The following is a 22,002-nucleotide window of genomic DNA, read 5'->3' on the forward strand; positions in this document are numbered from 1 at the left end:
TCCACGGGCGGACGGTGTTTATTGCAGCATACGGTACCTGTGCGTCCGAGGTGCCCTCACAGGGACGTTCTGCCAACTCCGCCCGAGCGCCGGGGCATGGAGGGCCCTCGCGGGTCATCCAAGGAAATCATGCTGCTAGGCCAGTTGTTCCCTGCCGGTTCGCTGTTTCAGGACGCTGCACTCACGGTGCAGAGTACATCAGAGACCAGTCTCGAGAGGCTGGTACCCTTAGTAGATTTTGTGTCGGAGTGGGAGAATCTGCCACATTTATCTCGATGGGTCCTGCGGTGCATAAGAATTGGGTACGCCATTCAGTTCAGGTGTCGTCCTCCCAGTTTTAACAGGGTCCTCCCTACGTTGGTGGGCCCCGAGCAGGTTCTGGTAATGACTCAGGAAGTACAGACACTGGTGCAAAAGGGGGCTATAGAGAGGGTCCCCCCAGACAGGGAGTCAGGCTTTTACAGCCGGTACTTTATCGTGCCAAAGAAGGAAGGAGGGCTGCGCCCCATGTTAGATCTTTGCATTCTGAACCGAGCAGTGGCAAGGCTCAAGTTCAGGATGCTTACACTTAAACAGATCGTGTCTCAGATCAGGTCTGAGGACTGGTTTGTCACGATAGATCTCAAAGATGCTTATTTTCATATTTCCATCCTTCCGCAGCACAGGAAGTTCCTGAGGTTCGCTTTCAGGGGAGGAGTGTACCAATATTGGGTGCTTCCCTTCAGTCTAGTGCTTTCACCCCGCACGTTCACGAAGTGCGTATGCAGGGGTTCCGCATACTCAACTACATCGACGACTGGCTGATCCTAGCACAGTCAGCTTGTCTAACGGCTCAACATCGAGATGTTGTACTCGAGCACATGAGGAAGTTGGGGCTGAGGCTCAATTCCAAGAAGAGCGTTCTTTCTCCGGTGCAGAAAATAACATATCTAGGAGTGAACTGGGATTCGGTCTCGATGCAGGCTCGTCTGTCTCAGCCTTGCATAAGGTCAATCCTCTCAGCCATGAAAGGGGTGAAACTAGACCAGCTAGTCTCATCGCTTATACAAGTCGGTGCACCTTATCCTCCTGTGGGCTCAGGGAAAGTTGCTGTCGGTCAGGGCAATGTACATCCCAGGGAGCCAGAATGTGGAAGCAGACCCGGGGAGTGGAGACTCCACACCAAGGTGGTGGAGCTCCTTTGGGACAAATATGGCAAGGCTCACGTAGACCTATTTGCCATGCACGAGAACACTCATTGTCGGCTATGGTTCTCCCTGTCGCCTCCAGCTCCTCTGGGACTGGATGCAATGGTACAGGAGTGGCCGAGGCTGCCCCTGTACGCTTTCCCAGGCCAGGCCGAGTATGGTTCTCGGACATCGTGTTTCTCCTCGATGGCTCTCCCCTGGAGATTCCGATCAGGAGGGACCTTCTCTCTCAAGCGGGCGGTGTCTTTGTGCACCCTTGCCCAGATTTATGGAAACTGTGGGCTTGGCCTCTGAGCAGGCCCAGCTCATAAGTTCTGGTCTCTCAGCCGAGGATGTTGAGACCATACTGCACTCTAGAGCTCCCTCCACGAGGAAACTCTACGCTTTGAAGTGGAAGCTCTTCACGTTGGGGTGTAGAGCTCGCCTTTGGGATCCAGTTGACTGCCCTGTGAGCAGAGTGCTGGAATTCCTGCAGGACAGATTCTCTGCTGGGTTAGCCCCCTCCACATTAAAGGTGTATGTGGTGAACATAGCTGCTTACCACACTCCTTGGGGTGGTGTTTCTTTGGGGCGACACCCTTTAGTAACTTGTTTCCTTCATGGAACCCTGAGGTTGAGGCCTGTGACATGCACCAGGGTGCCGGCCTGGGACCTATCTATTGTCCTTCAGGGCCTTTCCGAGGATCCCTTTGAGCTGCTTGAGGAAGTTTCAGAGAAGTTTCTCACTTGTGAAGTTTTCACACACTCAACTGTTTTCTTGCTGGCTATTTCTTCCTTGAAAAGAATAGGAGATTTGCAAGCCCTCTCTGTGGCACCCTCGTGCTTGGAATTTGCTCCAAGTATGGCCAAGGCCTTTCTGTACCTGAGGCCCGGGTATATTCCTAAGGTTCCCACTAATCCGGTGAGACCTGTGGTGCTCCAGGCATTCTGTCCTCCTCCCTTTGCGACGTCAGACCAGGAAAAATTTAATCTGCTTTGTCCCATTCTTGCACTCGATACTTATGTCCACAGAGCTGCCCTGTGGAGAAGATCTGAGCAACTGTTCGTTTGTTACGGGCCCGGTCACAAAGCAGAGTATGAGCAAGTGGATGGTCGAGGCTATCTCACTTGCTTATGTGGCGGCCGGACAGTCGTCTCCTTCGGCTGTCCGGTCCCACTCTACAAGGAGTATGACCACCTCTCAGGCACTGTTGGCAGGGGCTTCCCTGCAGGATGTCTGTGATGCGGCAGGCTGGTCCTCACCGCACACTTTCGTCCGGTTCTATGAACTAGACATTAATGCTACTTCGCCTCTTAACATGCACAGGCGGGCATTCGGCTCCTATGGGGACGTGGGTATTCTTGTTCCCAGAGCGGTGAAGCAGCGGGAGTTCCCTATGAACGGGTTGCGTCACCCGACCATACTCCCCGCATGCCCGCAAGTGCCTTGTTTCAGCCTTTTACAGAAGCTAACCACGTGTGTTTGCCGGTGGGCTTTATAGTTTTCAGGTCAGTGACGTCACCTGCCTATGACGGTCCGTCTCTCTATTAGATTGATGAAATACGTGCTTCACGACGCAATCACGCAGAGGCGTTTCCAGAGCAGTGACGCAGCATCTCGTTCCCAATTCCGGGAACTAAGGTTACAGACGTAACCGAGAGGTTTTCGCATTAGACACTAGTTTTGTATGTTTGGTATAGTTAATAGTTATTATGCAAGACTTATACATTCGCAGCCAAAAATGTGGAGGAAGAAGAAGAGAGAATGGAAGATGAAGGCACAATTCTACGGAGGATGCGTAGGCTGACTGATTACTATGACATACACAAAGAGATTGGCAGGTCGGATACCATACTAGAAGATCATTGCTGTTTATAGTTTTCTTATTATTATTAGCAGAACACTGTATATATTTTGAATCTGACAGGCCTGTAATGTCTTTGTTCACAGAGGGGCGTTTTCATATGTCAAGCGGGTGACACACAAAAAAGGCCAATCATTTGCAGCAAAATTCATTTCAGTGCGGGCAAAGAGAAAGACTTGTTCCCTGAGAGAGATGACCCTCTTGTCAGAGTTAGACCATGAGAAGATTGTCCACTTCCATGATGCTTTTGAAAAGAGGCGTGTAGTGGTCATTATTACTGAACTGTATCCTTTCCCTATGATTAATTATCCTTTATTATTTTTTTATTTTTATAAAAATTAAGCTGTTTCCTTGAATCATTATCCTTAAATGATTATAAAGGTGCCATGAAGAGCTGTTGGAAAGAATAACAAAAAGAACAGCCATCTTAGAATCTGAGGTTGGTGTTTTAACTGTGTATTCAGTAAAATCAGTTGCTGCTGCATGATGCTGAATCAAAATAAAAGTAAATTACTGACATATTAATAAATTACATAGAATTCATGTTTTTGTTTCATGTGCAGGTTCAGTCTATCATTCGGCAGCTACTTGAGGGTATCGCCTATCTTCACCATAATGACATAATTCACCTTGATATAAAGGTCAATAGATAAAGCATTATCCTTAAAAATATATCATTTAATTTACTAATAATTATAAATTACTTTTCAGAGACAATTAATTATATATGTGTGTATTTCAGCCTGAAAACATTCTCATGGCAGACCAAAAAAGTGATCACATTCGTATTTGCGATTTTGGCAATGCTGTGAAAGTCAAACCAAATGAAGAATTGTACTGCAAATACGGCACACCAGAATTCATTGCTCCTGAGATTGTAAACCAGTCACCCATCTCCAAATCTACAGACATTTGGTAAAATACCATCACTCCACTTAACTCTTTGACAGTTGTTTAAAAATGTCTATTCTCTGTATTTTCTAAAACTACCTTTCTCTCCATAGGCCAGTGGGTGTCATAACTTATTTATGGTATGTATATTTGACAGAATTTCTCCACTTGACAGAATTTTGCATTCAACAGGTGTAACATGTCTTTACATTCACACCATTTACAGCCTTACAGGAGTTTCCCCATTTGCTGGGGAAAATGACCGTGACACTCTGCTGAACATTAGAAATTATAATGTTGCATTTGAGGAAAGCATGTTCAAACACCTTTGCAAAGAAGCAAAAGGGTTCATCATAAAGGTCCTTGTACCAAACCAACTGTAAGTGTTTATTGCACCACAATCTTTGTGGTAAATACTGTATGTCTGAATGTTGTAATTGTCATGGAGTTATTCTCTCTTGAATTTAATGTTCAACCATTTGTACTTCAGGAGACCTGATGCCGCACAATGTCTTCTTCATCCTTGGTTCAAGGTATGATAGAATATTAACAAACAGGCTACAAAACTGATTAATAGAAAATATTGAAGCACACTTCAGTTCATCCTTTTTGGTATATTTGACTTGACTCCTACCTACAGAAGTTGTCTGCAACATATGGAGCTGCCATTCAACAGAAAAAACAGATATATGTGCCTTTAAATATCTAATGCAATCTGCTAGCAATCACATCATGACTACATGGCACAAGCTAATTGAATCAAATGCAGTCAATTAGCTTGCTTTTTTAAAATTTAAATAGTTTGGTTCTGTGTTTGCTGTAAGCAAGTCTTGCAGCATGTTATCAGAAACCCACCACCTCCTTCAGTTACACCCCTATGGGTAGTCATATATGCTATTTTCTATAAGCATGCATGTCTTACATGTTTCTATAAGCATGCATCTTATAGCAGCTTGGCGGTGGATGTATTTGCAGTAGAAAATCCCTGTACTTGCTCTGAAGCAGCAGCATAGCAGATCTATTTTGCAAAGGCCAAATACATTAACATTGTCATATGCATTACCATGTTAAACTATTCCAAGAGTTGTCATGATTGAAATGTATGTTTAGAGCACATTATTCTAATTGTCATATTTCACTTAGTCACTGACAAAGGGAAAAAGCATCACCACGACATTACATAAGCAAGTGCTAGCCAGACGAAAATGGCAGGTAAGCAATACATAAAAAAGCTTAACATTATTAAAAAAAAGTTTATTACCTAACTTTTTTTTTTGCCATTCCAGTGTTCACTCATTAGATACAAGTCTAAAATGGTGATGAGCTCCATTTCAGACTTGCTGGATGACTCTTCTAGCCATGTTTCCCTTGCTGTGCCAAGAAACATTAAAGACTGCTCACCACCCCCATCGTCGTCCTCTGACTCAGATGAGGACACTGATGAACTTCCTTTCATCCCTATGCCCCACACAATGATGTTCTCTGGTTCACGGATGTCTCTGACTGAGATCCATGAGGATGATGATAATGTCATTAGAGGATCCAATGAGTCCTACCAAAAAAACATGAATCGGCTCGAAGACATCACAGAATGTCAGCAAACTGATCGACAGGAGAATGTCGATGACCTGGAGATTGCAGAAAGGACTGAACTCTTGAAAGAATCCTTGCAAAGGGGTGCCAGTGTAGAAGCTGAACAGGTAGCAGGCAAGTCCAGAAGAGAGCTTATGCGAAGAGGGAGTTCTGCTGACAGTGCGCTTCTTCTACAGATCACACATGAAGATGGTAATGTGAAGGATAATACAGAGGAAAGCCAAAAGCATATGAAAAAGGCAGTTTCTATGGAGCTTCCACACAGGAGCAGTAGTCCAAAGACAGGCAAGCTGAGTAAGGAAGACTATGCTCTAAAACTTGATCTTATGAGGCAGAGGTTGCTAAGAGGGGGTACTGTTGACAAGAATATGAGTGGTCTTCGTGGCCCCCTGCTTGATACACTGGGTGTTGATGATGACAGGCGAACTGCCTCTTTGGATCGTAGTTTCAGACTTGCCAGATTGAGTACTTCAGGAGTTTCTCAGGCATTCTCCACTGACAGTACTGAAGAAACAAAATCTTTATCCAGGAAGAGGTCATCTTTAAGGGATGGAAATGCAGAATCAATTTCACTACATAGGAGATCTGGAGCCCCACTAGAGATTCCCTCCATTATTCTGGATGCCACGTCTAATATCACAAACCAAGCCAAGACTTGCCTGCCACCTGTGTTTCCAAGAGAAATTTCTTCCAAGCTACCAACTCCAGACTCAGAAAATAAACAGGTGTCTAAGGGAGAGGAATCTATTGATAATGTCCATATTATAAATACCTCTCAGCCTGGGTCTATGTTAGATGACACTGATAAGACTTTAGAAAATATGGAAGAACATACATTATCTCAAGACAGTGTGCAAGGAAACATTAATAAAAGTACTGAATCTTCTCTTGATATACTACCACATGACATATCCTCAAATTATTCCAGTAAAATGCAGGTAAATGGCAAAAAGGCATCATCTGTCACAGTATTACCCATCCCTATCTTGAAAATCTCACAGCCAGATACTCAACCTACCACTGGACTGGCATACCAGCCGACACTTAGAACGGATATCAAAGATATTGATTCAGAGGAACTTTTTGAGTCAAGGTTTAAGAAAAGGGATTCCTCTTTGACTCATGGCCTGAAACGATTGACAAGGACAAAGTCTGAAGAAAACTCGCCAGTTCTCCCACGGAAATCAGATGAAGAGGTTTATCGACCTGGCCCTATAGGTGCCCCATTGGAGTTTGGGCCTAGAAGATTACAGGAAAAATCCAAGTCTGTCCAAGACCTAAGGGAGGTGGAGAAGGAATCTGGGCTTGGACTTATTGGAAGATTCTCTTTACGTGCAAGGAGATCGCAACCCATTCATAAAAAAGGGAAAGAGGAGACCTCAGATTCCGTAGGTAACAGACGACGAGTAACCTGGGCTATGGGACGTAGCAAGTCCCTAGACAAAAATGAAGTTGAGACTGGAAGATTTGATAACACTATAGATACAAACAAAGACAATCTTGAGAAAGACATTAAGAAGGTTACTGATTCACCTGTCCTTGCTGTACGACATAAATTTGAATCTAATGTTGCAGGAATATTTGATAGAGTGCATAGTAAGTCAAAAGACAGAAAGGACAAGGAAACTAAACCCCATGTTGATGCAGAAACTCTAAAAGAAGGGAAGAAAGACATCAAGAAAATAAATGATTCACCAGTTCTGGCATTGCGAAAAAAGTTTGAGTCAAAGGTATCTGGATTTTCATTAAGAAAACAAAGTCAGCCTGAGAAGACAGAGGGAGATAAGGAAACTAGAAATGAAGAGCAGAAAGCACCTTTGCCCTCCTGTCATCGCCGCTCTCAGTCTGAAGGACTCATTCACAAGAATGTGGACATTCCAGAGAACCAGCTTCCCTCACAAGCTACTACATCATCCAACGAGAACTTAACTTCCAGTGCACAGTCTGTAGAGTCCTTTAAGAGTATGTATTATATAATTTATGCAGTGCATTTTATTGTTGTGTCAGTTTTCCAAAACTTTTCCAACACTTGCTGCTAAGTATGTAAGTTGTTGCTAAGTATTCTAGTTAGATTCTGTAACTTTACGACTTAAGCTTTTGAAGCAATTTTATGCAAATGAAGACATGTTAATTGATTGATTAATTAATTAATTAATTAATTAATTAAATTTTTTGGACAGCTCCTGAAACTGACATAAGGTCTAGGTGGGACAGATGGGGTTTGTCCAGAAGTAAGAGAGACAGGACTCCATCTAAATCAAGCGCACCTGCAACTTCAAAGGAAGGTGAACAAAAGATGCCAAGTGCCACAGTGCCACAGTTTGGATCAAAAATTCCAATTGACATTTCATTTTGTATTGATTTATTTCAGATTTTCCTCCAGTTTTCCATATTACACTAAAGGACCATGTTCTTCTTGAAGGAAATCCAGTCACCCTTAGTTGTCTTCCAGCTGGTAACCCTGAGCCTAAAATAGTATGGATGAAAGGTATTTTTCATTCACTGGTTTACTTTGAATTATAAAAACCACCAACCACCAACTCTAATGAATCTCCAATCATTTTTTTCTGCTGTTCTCCATTTCTGTTTATAGATAAGAAACCTTTGGAGATTCATGACAGAATGAGCTTAGTGGCCTCCCCAGATGGAAGACAACTTTTGATGATCATGAAGACATCAAAGAAGGATGCTGGAATCTATGAATGTGTAGCCACTAATAACCTGGCCTCTGCAACTACTTCCTGTATACTGTCCTTAGCCTGTAAGCTCTACTAAGCTTACTATTAAGTATCCACCTTTTTCCTACACCCCATGATGCTTTGCGCAAATTATAGGAATATTGTCCGTTAAAATGTAAACAGTGAAATCAGTGAAAGGTTCGCTACCAAGACAAGCAAGTTTATTTACATAGAACATGTCATACAAAAAGTTTTTTTTTTTTTTTTTTTTTTTTTTCTCTAGTTATGCTCAGAATCCTGGCAGCAGCGTTCTGTATGAGCTGCAGCGGTCTAATGGTATTTTTGGGAAGGCCAATGAGGAGAAAATTACAATAGTCCACCCGGCTGGTGATGACAAGATGACAACTTGTCTGGAAACAAACCATCTAATTCTTGCAATATTTTTAAAATTATACTATACTTATTTAGTTATTGCTTTGACATGACTACTGAAACTAAGATCTGACTCCAAAATCACGCCAATATTCCATACTTGATTTTTAGTTGTTTTACCCCTAACTTCAAGGTATGAGTACACATTAAGAACTTTTTTCCAAACGCAAATCCTTCAGTTTTGTCTGTGTTTAACTAAAGAAAGTTTTGACACATCCAACTGTTAACTTCATCAATGTATTGGCACAGAGAGTCAATGGGGCTGTTGTCATTAGGCAATAGGGCTAAATAGATCTGGGTGTCATCTGCATAGTTGTGGCAATTTAGTTCTTTCTCATTATTTAGTTTAGTGGCAGCATATACAGGTTGAACAAGCATGGTGCCTTGAAGGACTGCACAGTTTTTACCACAATCGTATAATTAAAAAAATATTTGTTTCAGTCTTTTTGAGTGGAAGTTCTCTAAACTGGATGTGCCTCCCATAATTTAAAACGCAATAAGCGCATCAGGAATGCGCATATGGTAATGCCATGTTTGTAGATTAGAACCTGTAAAATTTCATTTTGTTGAAACCCCAAATAAAAGTAAAAAGAAACTATTATGTTTAGATCCATGCCAGAAGCAGTTCGACTTCACCAGCGCAGTTCTTATTAGCCTATTACTTTATTCTCTAAATATTTCAACTTTATTCTCGAAATTATAGTTTGTTTGTTTTTTTTACTTTGCGGTTCAGGGCTTCCGTAATTCATTATATGCCTGCACAAATTATGTTCTGATGCTCATATATTGTTTATATCACATTTTAAGGTGTTCCAAGACCACCAGGAACCCCAGAGATCCCACAGATATACAATAACACTGCTTTGGTACAATGGAAACCATCAGACACCAAAGTTCCTTGCACATACATACTTGAGAGAAAATTTGATGGTAGGGATTGTCTAATACATAATTCATATACTGATCTATTATGTTTCATAATGGTATGGGTTTTTCCAACAAACTTTAAACAAATCAATAAGATTAAAATATTACTACTGTATGTTAAATATTATTATTGTTGTTGTTCTTATTATTATCTCTTTGTCATTCACTGTGTGATTTATTTTTTGTACATTTTATCTGTAGGTGATGATAAGTGGTTGACTGAAGCTACAGGAGTGACTGATTGTTTCTACAATTCTTCTAAACTTCCAATTGGTTCTACCATCCGATTCCGCGTGGCATGTGTAAATAAAGCTGGCCAAGGTCCATACAGTAATGTATCAGAGGGAGTAAGCATTAATGCTAAAGGTACTGAGCATGGTGTTTAGTTTTACTTAAATACTAAGCCTTAAAACTACAAATTTTAATTAACTGGTTAATGTTATTTAATTTTTACTTTTTGCATTAGTTTCTGTGTACATCAATCCTACCTCTGTTTTGCAGTGGCACAACTCAATAAGCCTGCTGAAATGAAGACACATCCTTCAGCTTCTTTCCCTGTTGTGACCACTGCTGTGATAAAATCTGCTGTTACATTAACACAGCCAAGTGTGTTTAGTCAGTCTATTAGTCCTATTACTGCACAGCCTGGTGAAGTCACAAATACTTCCCCTGAAGTCCCTGTTTCTCACCCTTGCCCAAAGACGTCCATGCCTCCTCTTGTTCTCCCCAAACCAACAAGCACTATAAACATGGTTCCCCCTTTTACGCAAGCCCAGACTGTATCCCCAAGGTCATGCACAGCTCCACCCTCAATAGGCAGATCAATTTCCCCAGTCCCTACATATGTTCCAGCCACTTGCTCAGTTGCTCCCACCCCTGTCTCTCCCCCTGTGATTTTGGTCAGCAGTATCAGTCCAATAGGAGAAGGAGCAAGCTCACCCACAACAGAAACACCTACAGGACGAGTGGTATCCTGCACCAAAACTGAGACCACTTTGAGGCAAGGAGTTCCTCAGAAGCCGTACAGCTTTTTGGATGAGAAATCTAGGTGAGAAAATTTAATTTTAAAAAATGTCCGTTTATTTATACAAATAATTCTCCATCTATTTATGCAGTTTACAAATCTGCAGGCAAAAAACACTTTGTTTTTGACAGGGGTCGTTTTGGGGTGATAAGAGATTGCAGAGAAAACGCAACAGGGAAGATGTTCATAGCAAAGATAGTTCCCTATGATCAGCAGACCAAGCAAACGGTCATAAAGGAGTATGAGATCCTGAAGTCTCTCCGTTGTGAAAGAATCATGGCCCTACATGAAGCCTATATCACACCTCGCTACCTTGTACTCATAACAGAGTACTGCACAGGCAAGGAGATCCTGTACAGTCTCATTGACAGGTACGTATGAGCTTTTCGGATTGTAGTCAGTTTTTATAGATTATTATATTTTAAATAGGTGTAAAAATTAAGTTCAGTGTCTTCAGATGAGTCTTGTTTTCTCTTCTAGATTCTGTTACTCTGAAGATGATGTAGTTGGTTTAATTGTTCAGATCCTTCAAGGTTTAGAATATCTCCACAACTGCCGGATTCTTCATCTGGACATTAAGCCAGACAATATCATGGTCACCAACCTCAATGTGATTAAAATCATAGATTTTGGCAGTGCTCAAAGGTTTAACCCTCTCTCACTCCAACAATACAGCAGAGATCTTGGGACTCTGGAGTACATGGGTATGCACATTGTGCAATTCAAATCCTGTAATGTTTCTCTACATTTGGATTTTAAAATACCCATCCATGTCTTATTGACAATAATTACATGTTTCCTGCCTTTTTCAAGCTCCAGAAATACTGAAAGGGGATCTAGTAGGACCCCCAGCAGACATTTGGAGCTTGGGAGTTCTTTCTTACATTATGTAAGTCATCTATAAAGGAATGAATTAAAGTCGGCATAAAACATCGTTTGCAACCAACTTTACTATTCATTTTAAGTGACTTTGTTTATACTGTAGGCTCAGCGGTAGACATCCTTTCCAAGACAAAGACCCAAAACTGACGGAGACCAAAATCCATGCAGCAAAGTTTGACTCATCTAAGCTCTACCCAAAGGTGTCCCAAAGTGCCTCCACATTTTTAAAGAAGATATTAAATGGCTATCAATGGTGAGTATCAATTACACCGCCAGTTGCAACTTAAATTAAAACACTCCAAGTGTGGGGTTTTCAAACTGTTCCTGGACCCTCCACAGCATTTTTTAGAACAGGGGTAGTCAACCTTGCTCCTGGAGGGTTGCCTTCCTGCAGAGTTTAGCCTCAGTCCTATGTAAACTTCCAGGCAGGTGTGTTGGGGCAGGTTCGTGCTAAACTTAGTAGGACATTGGATGAGCAGGATTGGACACCCTTGTTATATAAGGAGATACCAAGTGCCTTGGCTCTACCATTGGAGAGTACACCTTCAGTCACATTTGCCTAAAAAAATTATCACATTATAGCCTTAATGACATTGAATCACTTTCTGACTTTTACAGCTGTCAGTCACTGTTTATGTATACCATAGAAATTCCTTAAATTAAATTGCCACATTCTGTTATAGTTTTGCTTTAATTTTCATGGACTTTTAGTTTGTATTCGTTATTTACTGTATTTCCTTTCACATGATGGTTTCTAAGTAGGTTTTTCTTAGTGTTATTCCCGCTCATTTGCAGGGTTCGCTTCACACACATATTTAATTTGGCACAGGTTTTATGCTGGATGCCCTTCCTGAAACAAACCCAGCACTAGTGCTGGGGCACATTCACTCTTAAGCCCCTTTCACACTGCACGTCGGACCCGCAATATTCCCGGAACATTGCCGGGTCGCCTTCTGTGTGAAAGCAACCACGTCCCGGGATTGATTACCGAATTCGACCCGGGTCGGGGACCTAGTAATATTGCGGTATTCGACCCGGGACGAGCGCTGTGTGAACAAAAGCCGAAACTAATGCCGCAAGGTGTACGTAGTTATCGTGCGACTCCTAGAGCTTGCTTCTTCAATAACACAACCCTGCAGTGCCAGAAGAGCTAGTCGGTGTTTTAAACGCAGAGAGTGTTCGTATACAAAAGAAACTAAAATTAAACAAGCAGAAATGTGTGCAAACTGGACACAAGTCGAGACCACGGAGCTCCTTACTATCCGCGCTGAAGCTGAGATCGCTCGCCATTATACGTCACATCAGGATGTCACGTGTCAACTCGACCCGGGACCGTTAAGCGTTGTGATTGAAAGCGCACATATTACGGTATTTCGCTGGCAGTGTGAATGGACCAAATCTAGCGACCCGGGAACAAATGCCGGGTCGCATTATCCGTGTATTTGCCGGAATCGCAGTGTGAAAGGGGTGTTACACACACACAACAATGTGGCATATCCAATCCACCTATCTGCATGTCTTTGGACTGTGGGGGAAACTGTCGCACCCTGGAGGAAACACTGACATGGGGAGAACATCCAAATTCCACACAGAAAGGACTCCTGGCTTGAACCAGGAACCTTCTTGCTGTGAGGTGACAGTGCTATACCCACTGAGCCAGGTGCCTCCACATTGCTTCATAGATTTATTCACTGTAACTACAACATTGCTCGAACACAGCAAAAGCTCTGTTTGCTTTCAAAACGCAATTAAGGTATTTGGATGTCATATACCAAATGGTCTGCACAGTCGAACTACAAGCCGATCACAACCGAAATCTGCAGTTTTCAGGTGTTACAGCGGCCACGTGTACAAGACATAGCTCTTAGAAAATTACAAGCATGTAGGCTTTTTACAGTTAAGAATAATTACGGTAATGACGACATGGTGTGAACACCCCAACTGTCTGTGTTGTTTGTGTTCATGCAAACTGTTACGTTGCTCTTCGACTTTTTGGATTATTCTAATTTTGGATCTTCTATGTCTCACAATCTCCCTTCCTCATTATCTTCAACCATCTGTGACAGGAAAACTATCTGTCGCAAAATTGTCCATGACTTCTGTTACAACTTCTGTTACAACTTTTACAATATAGCTCAGTCCAAAATAAAACTGTAATGACAAACACATTGAAGATTAACGGACAGGCTGTCATTTATTTAAGGAATAAGTAATTTTCTCACAAACAGTTCATTCAGCATTGTGATGTCTTACTTATGTTATTTTTTTATTGAACGATTATATATAGTAGCTAGAAGTTATGTGAAATACATAGTAATTGTAATTTCACCATGAAGAATAATATGGGTAACCACAAAATATCCCGATATCTTTTGATATTCTTAACTGATTTTATGGCCTTTTTTCTCAGGTGCCGACCCACCATTAAGGACTGCCTTAATCATTCATGGCTTCATGACACATATTTAAAGAAGTTACGCCGACAGACCTTGACTTTCACTACCACACGGCTCAAAGAATTCCTGGTGGAGCACCAGCGCAGATGTGCAGAGTCAGCTACTAAACATAAGGTCCTTCTCAGAGTCTACCAGAGTGGGCCTTCATCCCCAGCCTCATCTACCAAACCTAGCTCACCAAGCACACCAATCAGTGAAGAAATACAAGGACTTTAAACAATACAAGGAAATTACATTTTTCAGAGTCTGTAAATGTCTGAAAATTCTACCTATGAGTTTCCTTGATGACAAATAATATGTGCTGAAGAACAAACTGTACTTTATCTCAAGAAGGAAAAAAAGAGTGTGAAACTGACTACATTAAGGGTGATAACAGGAAAGTTGGTTGATAGCTGATAGACAAGTAACAGTTGTTTCAAGGTGATGGACATTACATAATGAACAATACCGGGTTAAATATATATAAAATATGTAGGTTGCAATTGGTGATGCATCCATTTGAACTTGAATTTTAAGAATCTAACATTTTAAGAATTGCAGACGAAAGGACTAAGAGATGCCGATAAAGAAGAATACAGTAATAGCTACGGTTTTCTACAGTTACTGAGAACATAATTTCTTTAGAATTCTTAAAATGCAGTTGTCTGCAGTGTAAAATGCCGATTTGTCAGTGTTTTAAATGTCAACACACTATGCTTTTAAATTTAGAAAGAATTATGCTAGTGTTCTAAGATTTCCCAGAGTTTATTTATGAAAGCCATTACTGTAAATCCAAGAATGAAAATGTTCTCCTTGCTCATTTTCACTACTTCTGTGTAAATCTTGTAGATGTATGTTTACATTTGGTTTTATATTTCAAACTCTATATTACACTGCATTTGGCATGTCTTTCAATACATTCAATTTCAGTATAGATTTTTGCTCTTTCAGTTTTGTTGTTTTTGTAATAAAAAATGTATTATAATTTGGTAGGGTACTGTGATAACAGGTATAAGGATATATTAGTGCTGACAAATCAATTAATCGTATCTAAGAAAAGTTTGTGTTCATATTGTGTGTGTGTGTGTGTGTGTATTTACTGTATATTTATTACTGTGTTAGATGTGATTAATCGATTTGACAGTTTTTTTCCCCATTTTATAAGAAAGTAATATTTCAAAAGAATAAAATTTTTGATATTCTGACTTCATTAATTTTTTTATTTTTTTTATTCCATGGGATATCACATTTACAGCAGTGTCGTTTCATATAACATCAGCTTTGATATGTGTTTTCATTTAACAAAATACAGATTTTTTTTTTAAACAACATTTTTTTTTGCATCTATAAAATAGAACCTTCATTTCTGTTATTATATTTTGTAAAATATTAAATATTACTATAAAAAGTATTCAATCCACATAGGAAACAACATACTTTCTCCTCTTAAAGGGTTACTTCAGCAATTTAGCATTAAGCTGAGTATCAGTAGAAACCCTGGAGTATATTCAAATTATCGTACTTTCCCCCCTCATGTCCCCCTGAGACGAGAGAATTATGCATTTTATTTCTGGAAAAAAATCCTCATATGATGCAAATATTGTCATTATGAGGAATTTTTGGCCAGAGACTAAAGACTACAACCAGTAGAAGGCGCTAGGCGCTCCGCTCGTGCATTCATAACGGAGCGGTGAGGACCAAAGTGAGTGTATCAACTTTTCAAATGAATTCCTATTAAATTTAAGCTTCCATAGGAATGATCTGAAAAAGTGCTGTGAATGTATGTCGTGGTCGCATTTATCTCAGCTCTGCTCAGCTCTTCGCTCTCATGATGAATGAGATCTGAGTCCTGCTGCGTTTGTGCTGTGACTTTCGTTCGCTCACTCACACATTAGAGAATAGACACTACAGTTCAAAACTGAACGTTGAACTCAATAAAGTGTGAGTGAGCGAACGAAAGTCACCATCGTTTTGATTTTCATAGTAATAATCATGAAAATCAAAACGATGGTGGTGGTGCCGTGGTGGGCCAGTGATAAACAGTAGTCTTGGCTTTAGGAGTATCCTCGTAGGGCAGTGAAGCAAGTGCATTCTGGGAGTTGTAGTCTTTCATCCCCATGAGACAAAAATACATTTTCTGACTGTTCTCAGTCTAGAAAGCACCAAAATTCAAAAATAATTTCATATTTCTACTACATAATGACCCAGTTTAAATACAGATTCATCTTCCCAGCGCTGAAGTACCCCTTTAATCAATATTCATGAGAGAGTTGTTACATTCATAAATTATTGTTGTTCTAAAAAAACAAAAAACAAAAAAATATTTGACATAAAGAGGAAATCATCATGTCTTAATCCCTGTGCATCTTCATACACTTTCAAAAACCATATTGAGTTTCAATGACACTTTCTTCCCATCACATTCTGTTCTGACTCCATACAGACAATCATCAGATTTAAATTATGACTTTTTTTTCCCATATCAATTTACACAATGCGTGCAGTGACCAGTCTATATCTCTTTTGATATCACCATTACATTTTTGAACTTTGAAGTAAACAAGGTTAAAAGGTCAAAGAGCATTTGTATATACTACGTCCATTTGTATATACTACTTCCCTCTCTCTCTTATACTGTCCTCATGTTCTGGACCTTTGATAATTCACTAAAGCACTGTCAGTTTGGCACTGGTCTTGGCTTTCCCGGTGGTAAACTTGACTGTCCCACTCATGTCAGTGCTGGTATTTTTAAATGTCAGTTTGTGGACAGTCCCTTGGTTCTCTATTCGAATATTGGGCCCAGACTGCAGGTTCTCCCCATTTAATGTCCAGATAGGAGGTTTGATGAGGGTCACAGACACTTCACACTGAAAGGAAGCTGTTTCGGGAGCTCTGACTTCTACATCCTCTATATTCTTCACCACTAGGATAGACTGAGCTGTGAAGTAAAAAATAAATAAATAAACCTTTGAACTTTGACATTTAATGCAATCCATATCTCTTTTCATTTCTCAAATGAAATTACATTAAATATTGTCTTAATATTTTTTCCTATCCTATAAGCATACTAAAATCATTGAGATATATACAGTATAGATCAAAATGAGAGAAGAACATACAATTAATTCCTAAATTGCAAGGTCACTGCTTAGTCCTATTTCAGGTTACCTTAACAGGGGCAGAAGGAGCAGAAGGCCGTTTAGCATATTTCATAAGTTAAATATATTCTGAACTACAATATATGAAATTTAAATAAGACAACTGAAAAATAACTGTGGTCAAAATTAGAGAAGACTTTTAGATAGCTCAAAGTTTTTGGTATTAATCTGGCACCTGGTACTTATTTCCCTAAATTATCTGGCAAACCCTATTTAACTACCAGCAAACTTTCCCATTTTCACTGACTTTGCAAAATGGCAAGCCACTCAAAGGTGATTGAAACCCTACGACACCAGGTTGTCCAGATAAAGGCCAGAGGGATGCCACTTTCAACTATTGCAAGAGAAGTATGTTATTCCAAATCTGTAATTTCTATAATACTGAAGGTTTACAAAGACAATAATTCATTCAAGTCCCACAAAAAGGCTGGTCGTCCACGTACTGTAAGCCCAATGCATGAGAGGACAAGACAATGTGGAGACTTTCAATGGGAATCGTTCAACACTGGAGCTGGAATTGCTCCCTAGTTGAGAGTTGAACAAGGTAAGGATCTGTCTCAGCGTTTGAGAGGACTGAAAGACACTCTGTAGTGACCAAGCCCCTCATCAGCAGAAAGAACCAAAAGGCTAGATTAATCTTTGCTGAGGAGCATGTTGTGTGGACAAAGCAAGTTGAAATGTATTTGGGTCTGATGGGAAACATTATGTTCAGCCTCAAACTGGGGAAAGATTGAACCCAAAATGCTTAAAGAAGTCAGTGAAAGGTGGAAGAGGAAGCATCCTGGCTTGGGTGATGTTTTCTACAGCAGGAGTTGGGCCTATTATACAGCTAGATGATAGGGTGAATGCAAATGTTTATCACAACCTCATACAGCAACATGCGGTTCTTTCCCATAGAGCATCTCCCAATAAGCCCCAAATTTTCATGCAAGACAATGCCCCCTATCACACTGCAAAATGGTAAAAGCAGTAGGCTACCTGGAAGCTGAGAACATTGAAATAATGAAATGGCCAGATTAGAGCCTAAACTCAATTGAAAATCTTTGGCGGCAATGTTATGGTCAAGAAACCCATTACAGTTAACGAACTAGGGAAGAAAAGTGGACCAAGATCACACCAGAGTATCTTAGGGATGTCCTGACGTGCTGAGGTTATTCAAAGGGCTTTTTTGTGCTGCAATGGTTATTGTTCTCTTATTTTGATCACTGTGCTTTCCAAAAAATAAAGGTTTTTGTTAAAGTAAGTTGGTATTTTGTAAAACATGCTAAAGACCAATAGTCTACCCCAATAGCTAATCTTCCTTCAAATTTTAGGCAATGAAGATTAACAATATTTCTGAAAAAAAAAAAGTGTTTCTAAATTGTTCTCTATTTTTGATCTCCACTGTCATTTCGATTCAAACAATCCTCACCTTCCACCATCAGCTTGGCTGTGGATGTGTGCTCCCCAACTTCAATACTGTAGGTTCCTTCATCCTCCAGTGCCACCTGGTGGATGACAAGTTTATGGTAACAGCCTTCTTGTATTATCTCCATGTGTTCTGTGGATTCCAGCTCCTCGTCCCCTTTGTACCAGGTGACGTCACAATTTGGGGATGATACAGTGCATTCTAGAATGACTCGATGTTTTTCCAATGCTGTTCGATCTCTAAGGGGACGGACAATGCTAACAGGAAGCTCTGTAAAAGTAGATATTGACAGGATTTTTGGTGGTCAGATAATCAGTAAAACATTAATATAGGTTCTCCTTTGTTACCAATAATTAATGCATTAGTTAACATTAACTATGACCAACTACATTTTTACAGCATTTGTTATATAAATTGTTCATTGTGTATGTTTGTTCCTAGTGATTCAATGCGTTCAAATACAACTTAAATATGTATTAGTAAATGTAGAAATTAACATTAACTTAATACATGCTGTAGAAGTATTGTTCATTGTTAATTAATCTTAACAAATAAAAACCTTATTGTAAAGCATTACCAAATAATATTTTATGTAACTATGAATGCAGAATTACATACAATTTAAGTACATATTTTCTACAGTACCTTCAACCTCAAGATAAGCAACTGACTCCACTTGTTTGGAAACAAACTTGATTTCTCCAGAATCCTCAGCCTTAACGTTGCATATAAGCAGGAAGTGCTTTGTGCCTATTTAAAAGGTAAAACAACAATAACTCTAAAATATATTTAAGTCTGCTATCATTCATATAAATAATTCCTAAATGAAGAAAAAAAAAGATCAGTTCTACAGTATGTATATATTTACAAAATGAGTTCAGTTTATCCTCACCTTCTGTACGAGTTTTGATGGTGGAAGTGGGACGTATCCTGCTGCCATTTTTGTACCATTCCCCAGGCATTTCTTCCATAGACAGCTCACACATAAAGACTGCATTCTGGTCCTCCTTAATCCAAAGATCCTCCAAGCCAGTTATGATCTCTAATTCATGTTCTGAAAACAGTGTAGAGAAAAGGATTGTGCATTTCACTTTTTTATTATTACAAGCTTGGGATAATATTTAAGTGGTCATAGTTAAGGCAATGATTATCTGACAACCAATTGCATTAAAAAAAAAGAAAAAGAAAAATACTGACACATATCACTGACAGAAGTGACAACGATAAAGGACAAAACATTACTACACAAAACCTACTACTACCTTGGAACAATACATTTTTAAATGTTCAAGAGTTATAAGTATTATTACAGCTGTGGGCCCTCCCTTACACAGGACATGATCTTATTAAAGTGTGCATGAAATGGAAATTGTGACCAATTTTATATAATTTTTAGCTTATAAATTCTAAGTCAAACAGCTTATTGAAAATAAAATATTATTTGATCCATCGATTGTAGATTGGACTGTAAAAATTGAGCATTGCATTCTGGAGTGAAAGCAGATCTGAATGTGATTAGCTTAATTGCAGTATATATCATAAATGTCAAGGGAGCCATATCATAAGAATAGACTTTATGACTTTTTACGAGGCCAGATATATTTTATAAAGAAAATATATACAAAGATGAATGATTTACAGAAGCTTAACCTTAGCTAACCTTCATGATAATAAAGTAGTGGGCCTTTCCATTACTGTCTATCTTGAATTTTGAGTAGAAACTGAAGCAACCAGAAAATGTCTACTCTCAATTTAAATCCTCCTTAATGCAACAGGACAATAAGACTGCTAGTGTGCTTTTCTCAAAGTTTCCAATAAGCTGGAAAATTTGATGAAGACTAAAGTAATATATGCTTACCATAGACCTCAAGTTTACAGGAAGTGCTGAGGTCGCCTATTTCACAAGTGTAAAGGCCTGAGTCACTGACGTTGCATTCCAATATCTGTAAACAGCGTTTACGCCCCATGGAATAAATCCTTAAAGTCTTACTGGATTTCAGCTCCAACCCATTCTGCCAATCACACCGTAGAGAGTTCAGTGAGGAAAAGGTGAAAACATATTTAGGAGGGTGCAGTGCATTTTTAGCAGTATACCTTCTGCCATCTGACATCCACATTTGGTCTAGACAGCTCACACTCCAAAACGACTGAAGATTCCTCCTCAACTCTGACATCGGACAGCTTCTTAATGATCATTACTGGTGTTTCTAAGAATGTGATGCACAATTTGTTATTTTGGGCAATTATGTAACAAATATTAAGACCCTCTCTTATGTTTAAAAAAAATAAAATTAAAGTTATTTTTTATTGAATCCCAAACATAAATAATCTCAAGTATGAATCTCAATTATCTCAATCTCACGCATAAATACCTACCTTTAACTATCAATCGGGCAGTAGTTCTCAGACCTTCTGCAGAGAAGACAATGCTACCCGTGTCCTCTAATGTGAGGTTGGAGAGAGTGAGGCCATGTACTCGTCCATTGGAACTAACACGCCAGTTGTTATTGGGTTTGACACGCAGACCATCTTTTTGCCACACACCCTCCACATCAGCATGAGAAAGTTCCACCTCGAAGGACGCTGTCTCTCTCTCAAATGTCTCAATGTCCATCAGCCCCTTGCGTATGACAATCTTCCTTGCTTTAAATAGTAAAATAGATTATTTAGAATTAAATTATGCAACTCATAAAAACAAGTACATAATGTACAGGCAAATTCAGAACTGTCAGGCCAAGGACCAGAATTATCTGATGCTTCTATTCAAATGCCTGCTAAGTTCTTACATTCATATAAAGTTTTTTACATGGTTAAAGACTTGGATTCCCATGCTAAACATGGACAAAGTTTAAAAAATTAAGTTGGACGTTTGATGGAGTTTTTCTGTACCAAAAATACTCCTTCCAGTTTCTCGCAAGTTTCGGAAAGCTCCCGGAAGGGTGCGCGCACCCGTAGACCAGAGCGAGAGAGCCAAAATAGTACGATTATCATATTGCTTTGCTCGGCTCTAGGGAAGTCGTCGGCGGTGCTGAACAGGTCACAGGACTTAAAGAATTAAACAATGTCACCAAAGAAGTGTGTTTTTGGTTGCCAGGGCAAGACCACCCGGCACAGATTCCCAACGAACCCAGCGTTAAGGGACGGAGTTTGTTTTTCCAGAGCATCAACGGAGTTGTGAAAGTGTTTTTGTTTGTTCCCTATACATTTCAGCGATTAATGTTTTATAAACTAGGCCTAGTTTGATGCAGGATTTGCAGATTGCCTATTGCTTAAGGAAGGCCGGGTCCCAGTGATAATGTGTTGGAACCGCAGGCGGTGAGTAAAACTGCTTCAAAATGTCTGTGTTGTAGACTATCAGCGCTTAAGCACAGCAAGTAAATAACATGATCACATATAGTTAATTTATCTATGGAGAATGTGATGTATGGTGTGTGTGTTTAAAGCTACTGTCCGTAACTTTTTTTGTGGCCAAGATTTACAAAAATTATATAAAAAAGAATGTACAACGTGAATCAATTTTCCTAACCATGTTTTTGTCTTATC

At 39.8% G+C, this 22,002-nt stretch overlaps 2 protein-coding genes across 6 annotated transcripts in view; one reads left to right on the forward strand and one right to left on the reverse strand.

The window, feature by feature from the left end:
• spega (striated muscle enriched protein kinase a) overlaps window positions 1-15,095 on the forward strand; it is an 85,916-nt gene extending 70,821 nt beyond the window's left edge. For all 5 annotated transcript variants that reach the window (XM_067459366.1, XM_067459367.1, XM_067459368.1 and 2 more), the window contains 21 exons: window positions 2,903-3,008; window positions 3,118-3,315; window positions 3,413-3,470; window positions 3,595-3,672; window positions 3,774-3,946; window positions 4,036-4,062; window positions 4,149-4,301; window positions 4,413-4,455; window positions 5,066-5,134; window positions 5,209-7,477; window positions 7,696-7,800; window positions 7,887-8,003; window positions 8,109-8,276; window positions 9,433-9,555; window positions 9,754-9,918; window positions 10,054-10,600; window positions 10,708-10,947; window positions 11,057-11,280; window positions 11,390-11,465; window positions 11,562-11,711; window positions 13,869-15,095. In XM_067459366.1, the coding sequence (XP_067315467.1) occupies window positions 2,903-3,008; window positions 3,118-3,315; window positions 3,413-3,470; window positions 3,595-3,672; window positions 3,774-3,946; window positions 4,036-4,062; window positions 4,149-4,301; window positions 4,413-4,455; window positions 5,066-5,134; window positions 5,209-7,477; window positions 7,696-7,800; window positions 7,887-8,003; window positions 8,109-8,276; window positions 9,433-9,555; window positions 9,754-9,918; window positions 10,054-10,600; window positions 10,708-10,947; window positions 11,057-11,280; window positions 11,390-11,465; window positions 11,562-11,711; window positions 13,869-14,130 (5,351 nt within the window). In that variant the 3' untranslated portion in view covers window positions 14,131-15,095. The remainder of the gene's footprint in view (window positions 1-2,902; window positions 3,009-3,117; window positions 3,316-3,412; window positions 3,471-3,594; window positions 3,673-3,773; window positions 3,947-4,035; window positions 4,063-4,148; window positions 4,302-4,412; window positions 4,456-5,065; window positions 5,135-5,208; window positions 7,478-7,695; window positions 7,801-7,886; window positions 8,004-8,108; window positions 8,277-9,432; window positions 9,556-9,753; window positions 9,919-10,053; window positions 10,601-10,707; window positions 10,948-11,056; window positions 11,281-11,389; window positions 11,466-11,561; window positions 11,712-13,868) is intronic.
• Window positions 15,096-15,710: 615 nt separating this feature from the next.
• Window positions 15,711-22,002, reverse strand: part of obsl1a (obscurin like cytoskeletal adaptor 1a) — a 29,543-nt gene continuing 23,251 nt past the window's right edge. Inside the window, exons 18-24 of the mRNA XM_067459376.1 lie at window positions 20,836-21,102; window positions 20,554-20,666; window positions 20,318-20,471; window positions 19,352-19,513; window positions 19,105-19,209; window positions 18,463-18,729; window positions 15,711-16,831 (exon numbers count right to left, since the gene is read on the reverse strand). Coding sequence (XP_067315477.1) covers window positions 16,560-16,831; window positions 18,463-18,729; window positions 19,105-19,209; window positions 19,352-19,513; window positions 20,318-20,471; window positions 20,554-20,666; window positions 20,836-21,102 — 1,340 coding nt within the window. The 3' untranslated portion in view covers window positions 15,711-16,559. The remainder of the gene's footprint in view (window positions 16,832-18,462; window positions 18,730-19,104; window positions 19,210-19,351; window positions 19,514-20,317; window positions 20,472-20,553; window positions 20,667-20,835; window positions 21,103-22,002) is intronic.

The sequence above is a fragment of the Pseudorasbora parva genome, chromosome 12, assembly GCF_024679245.1.
Source record: "Pseudorasbora parva isolate DD20220531a chromosome 12, ASM2467924v1, whole genome shotgun sequence".
Taxonomy (NCBI): domain Eukaryota; kingdom Metazoa; phylum Chordata; class Actinopteri; order Cypriniformes; family Gobionidae; genus Pseudorasbora; species Pseudorasbora parva.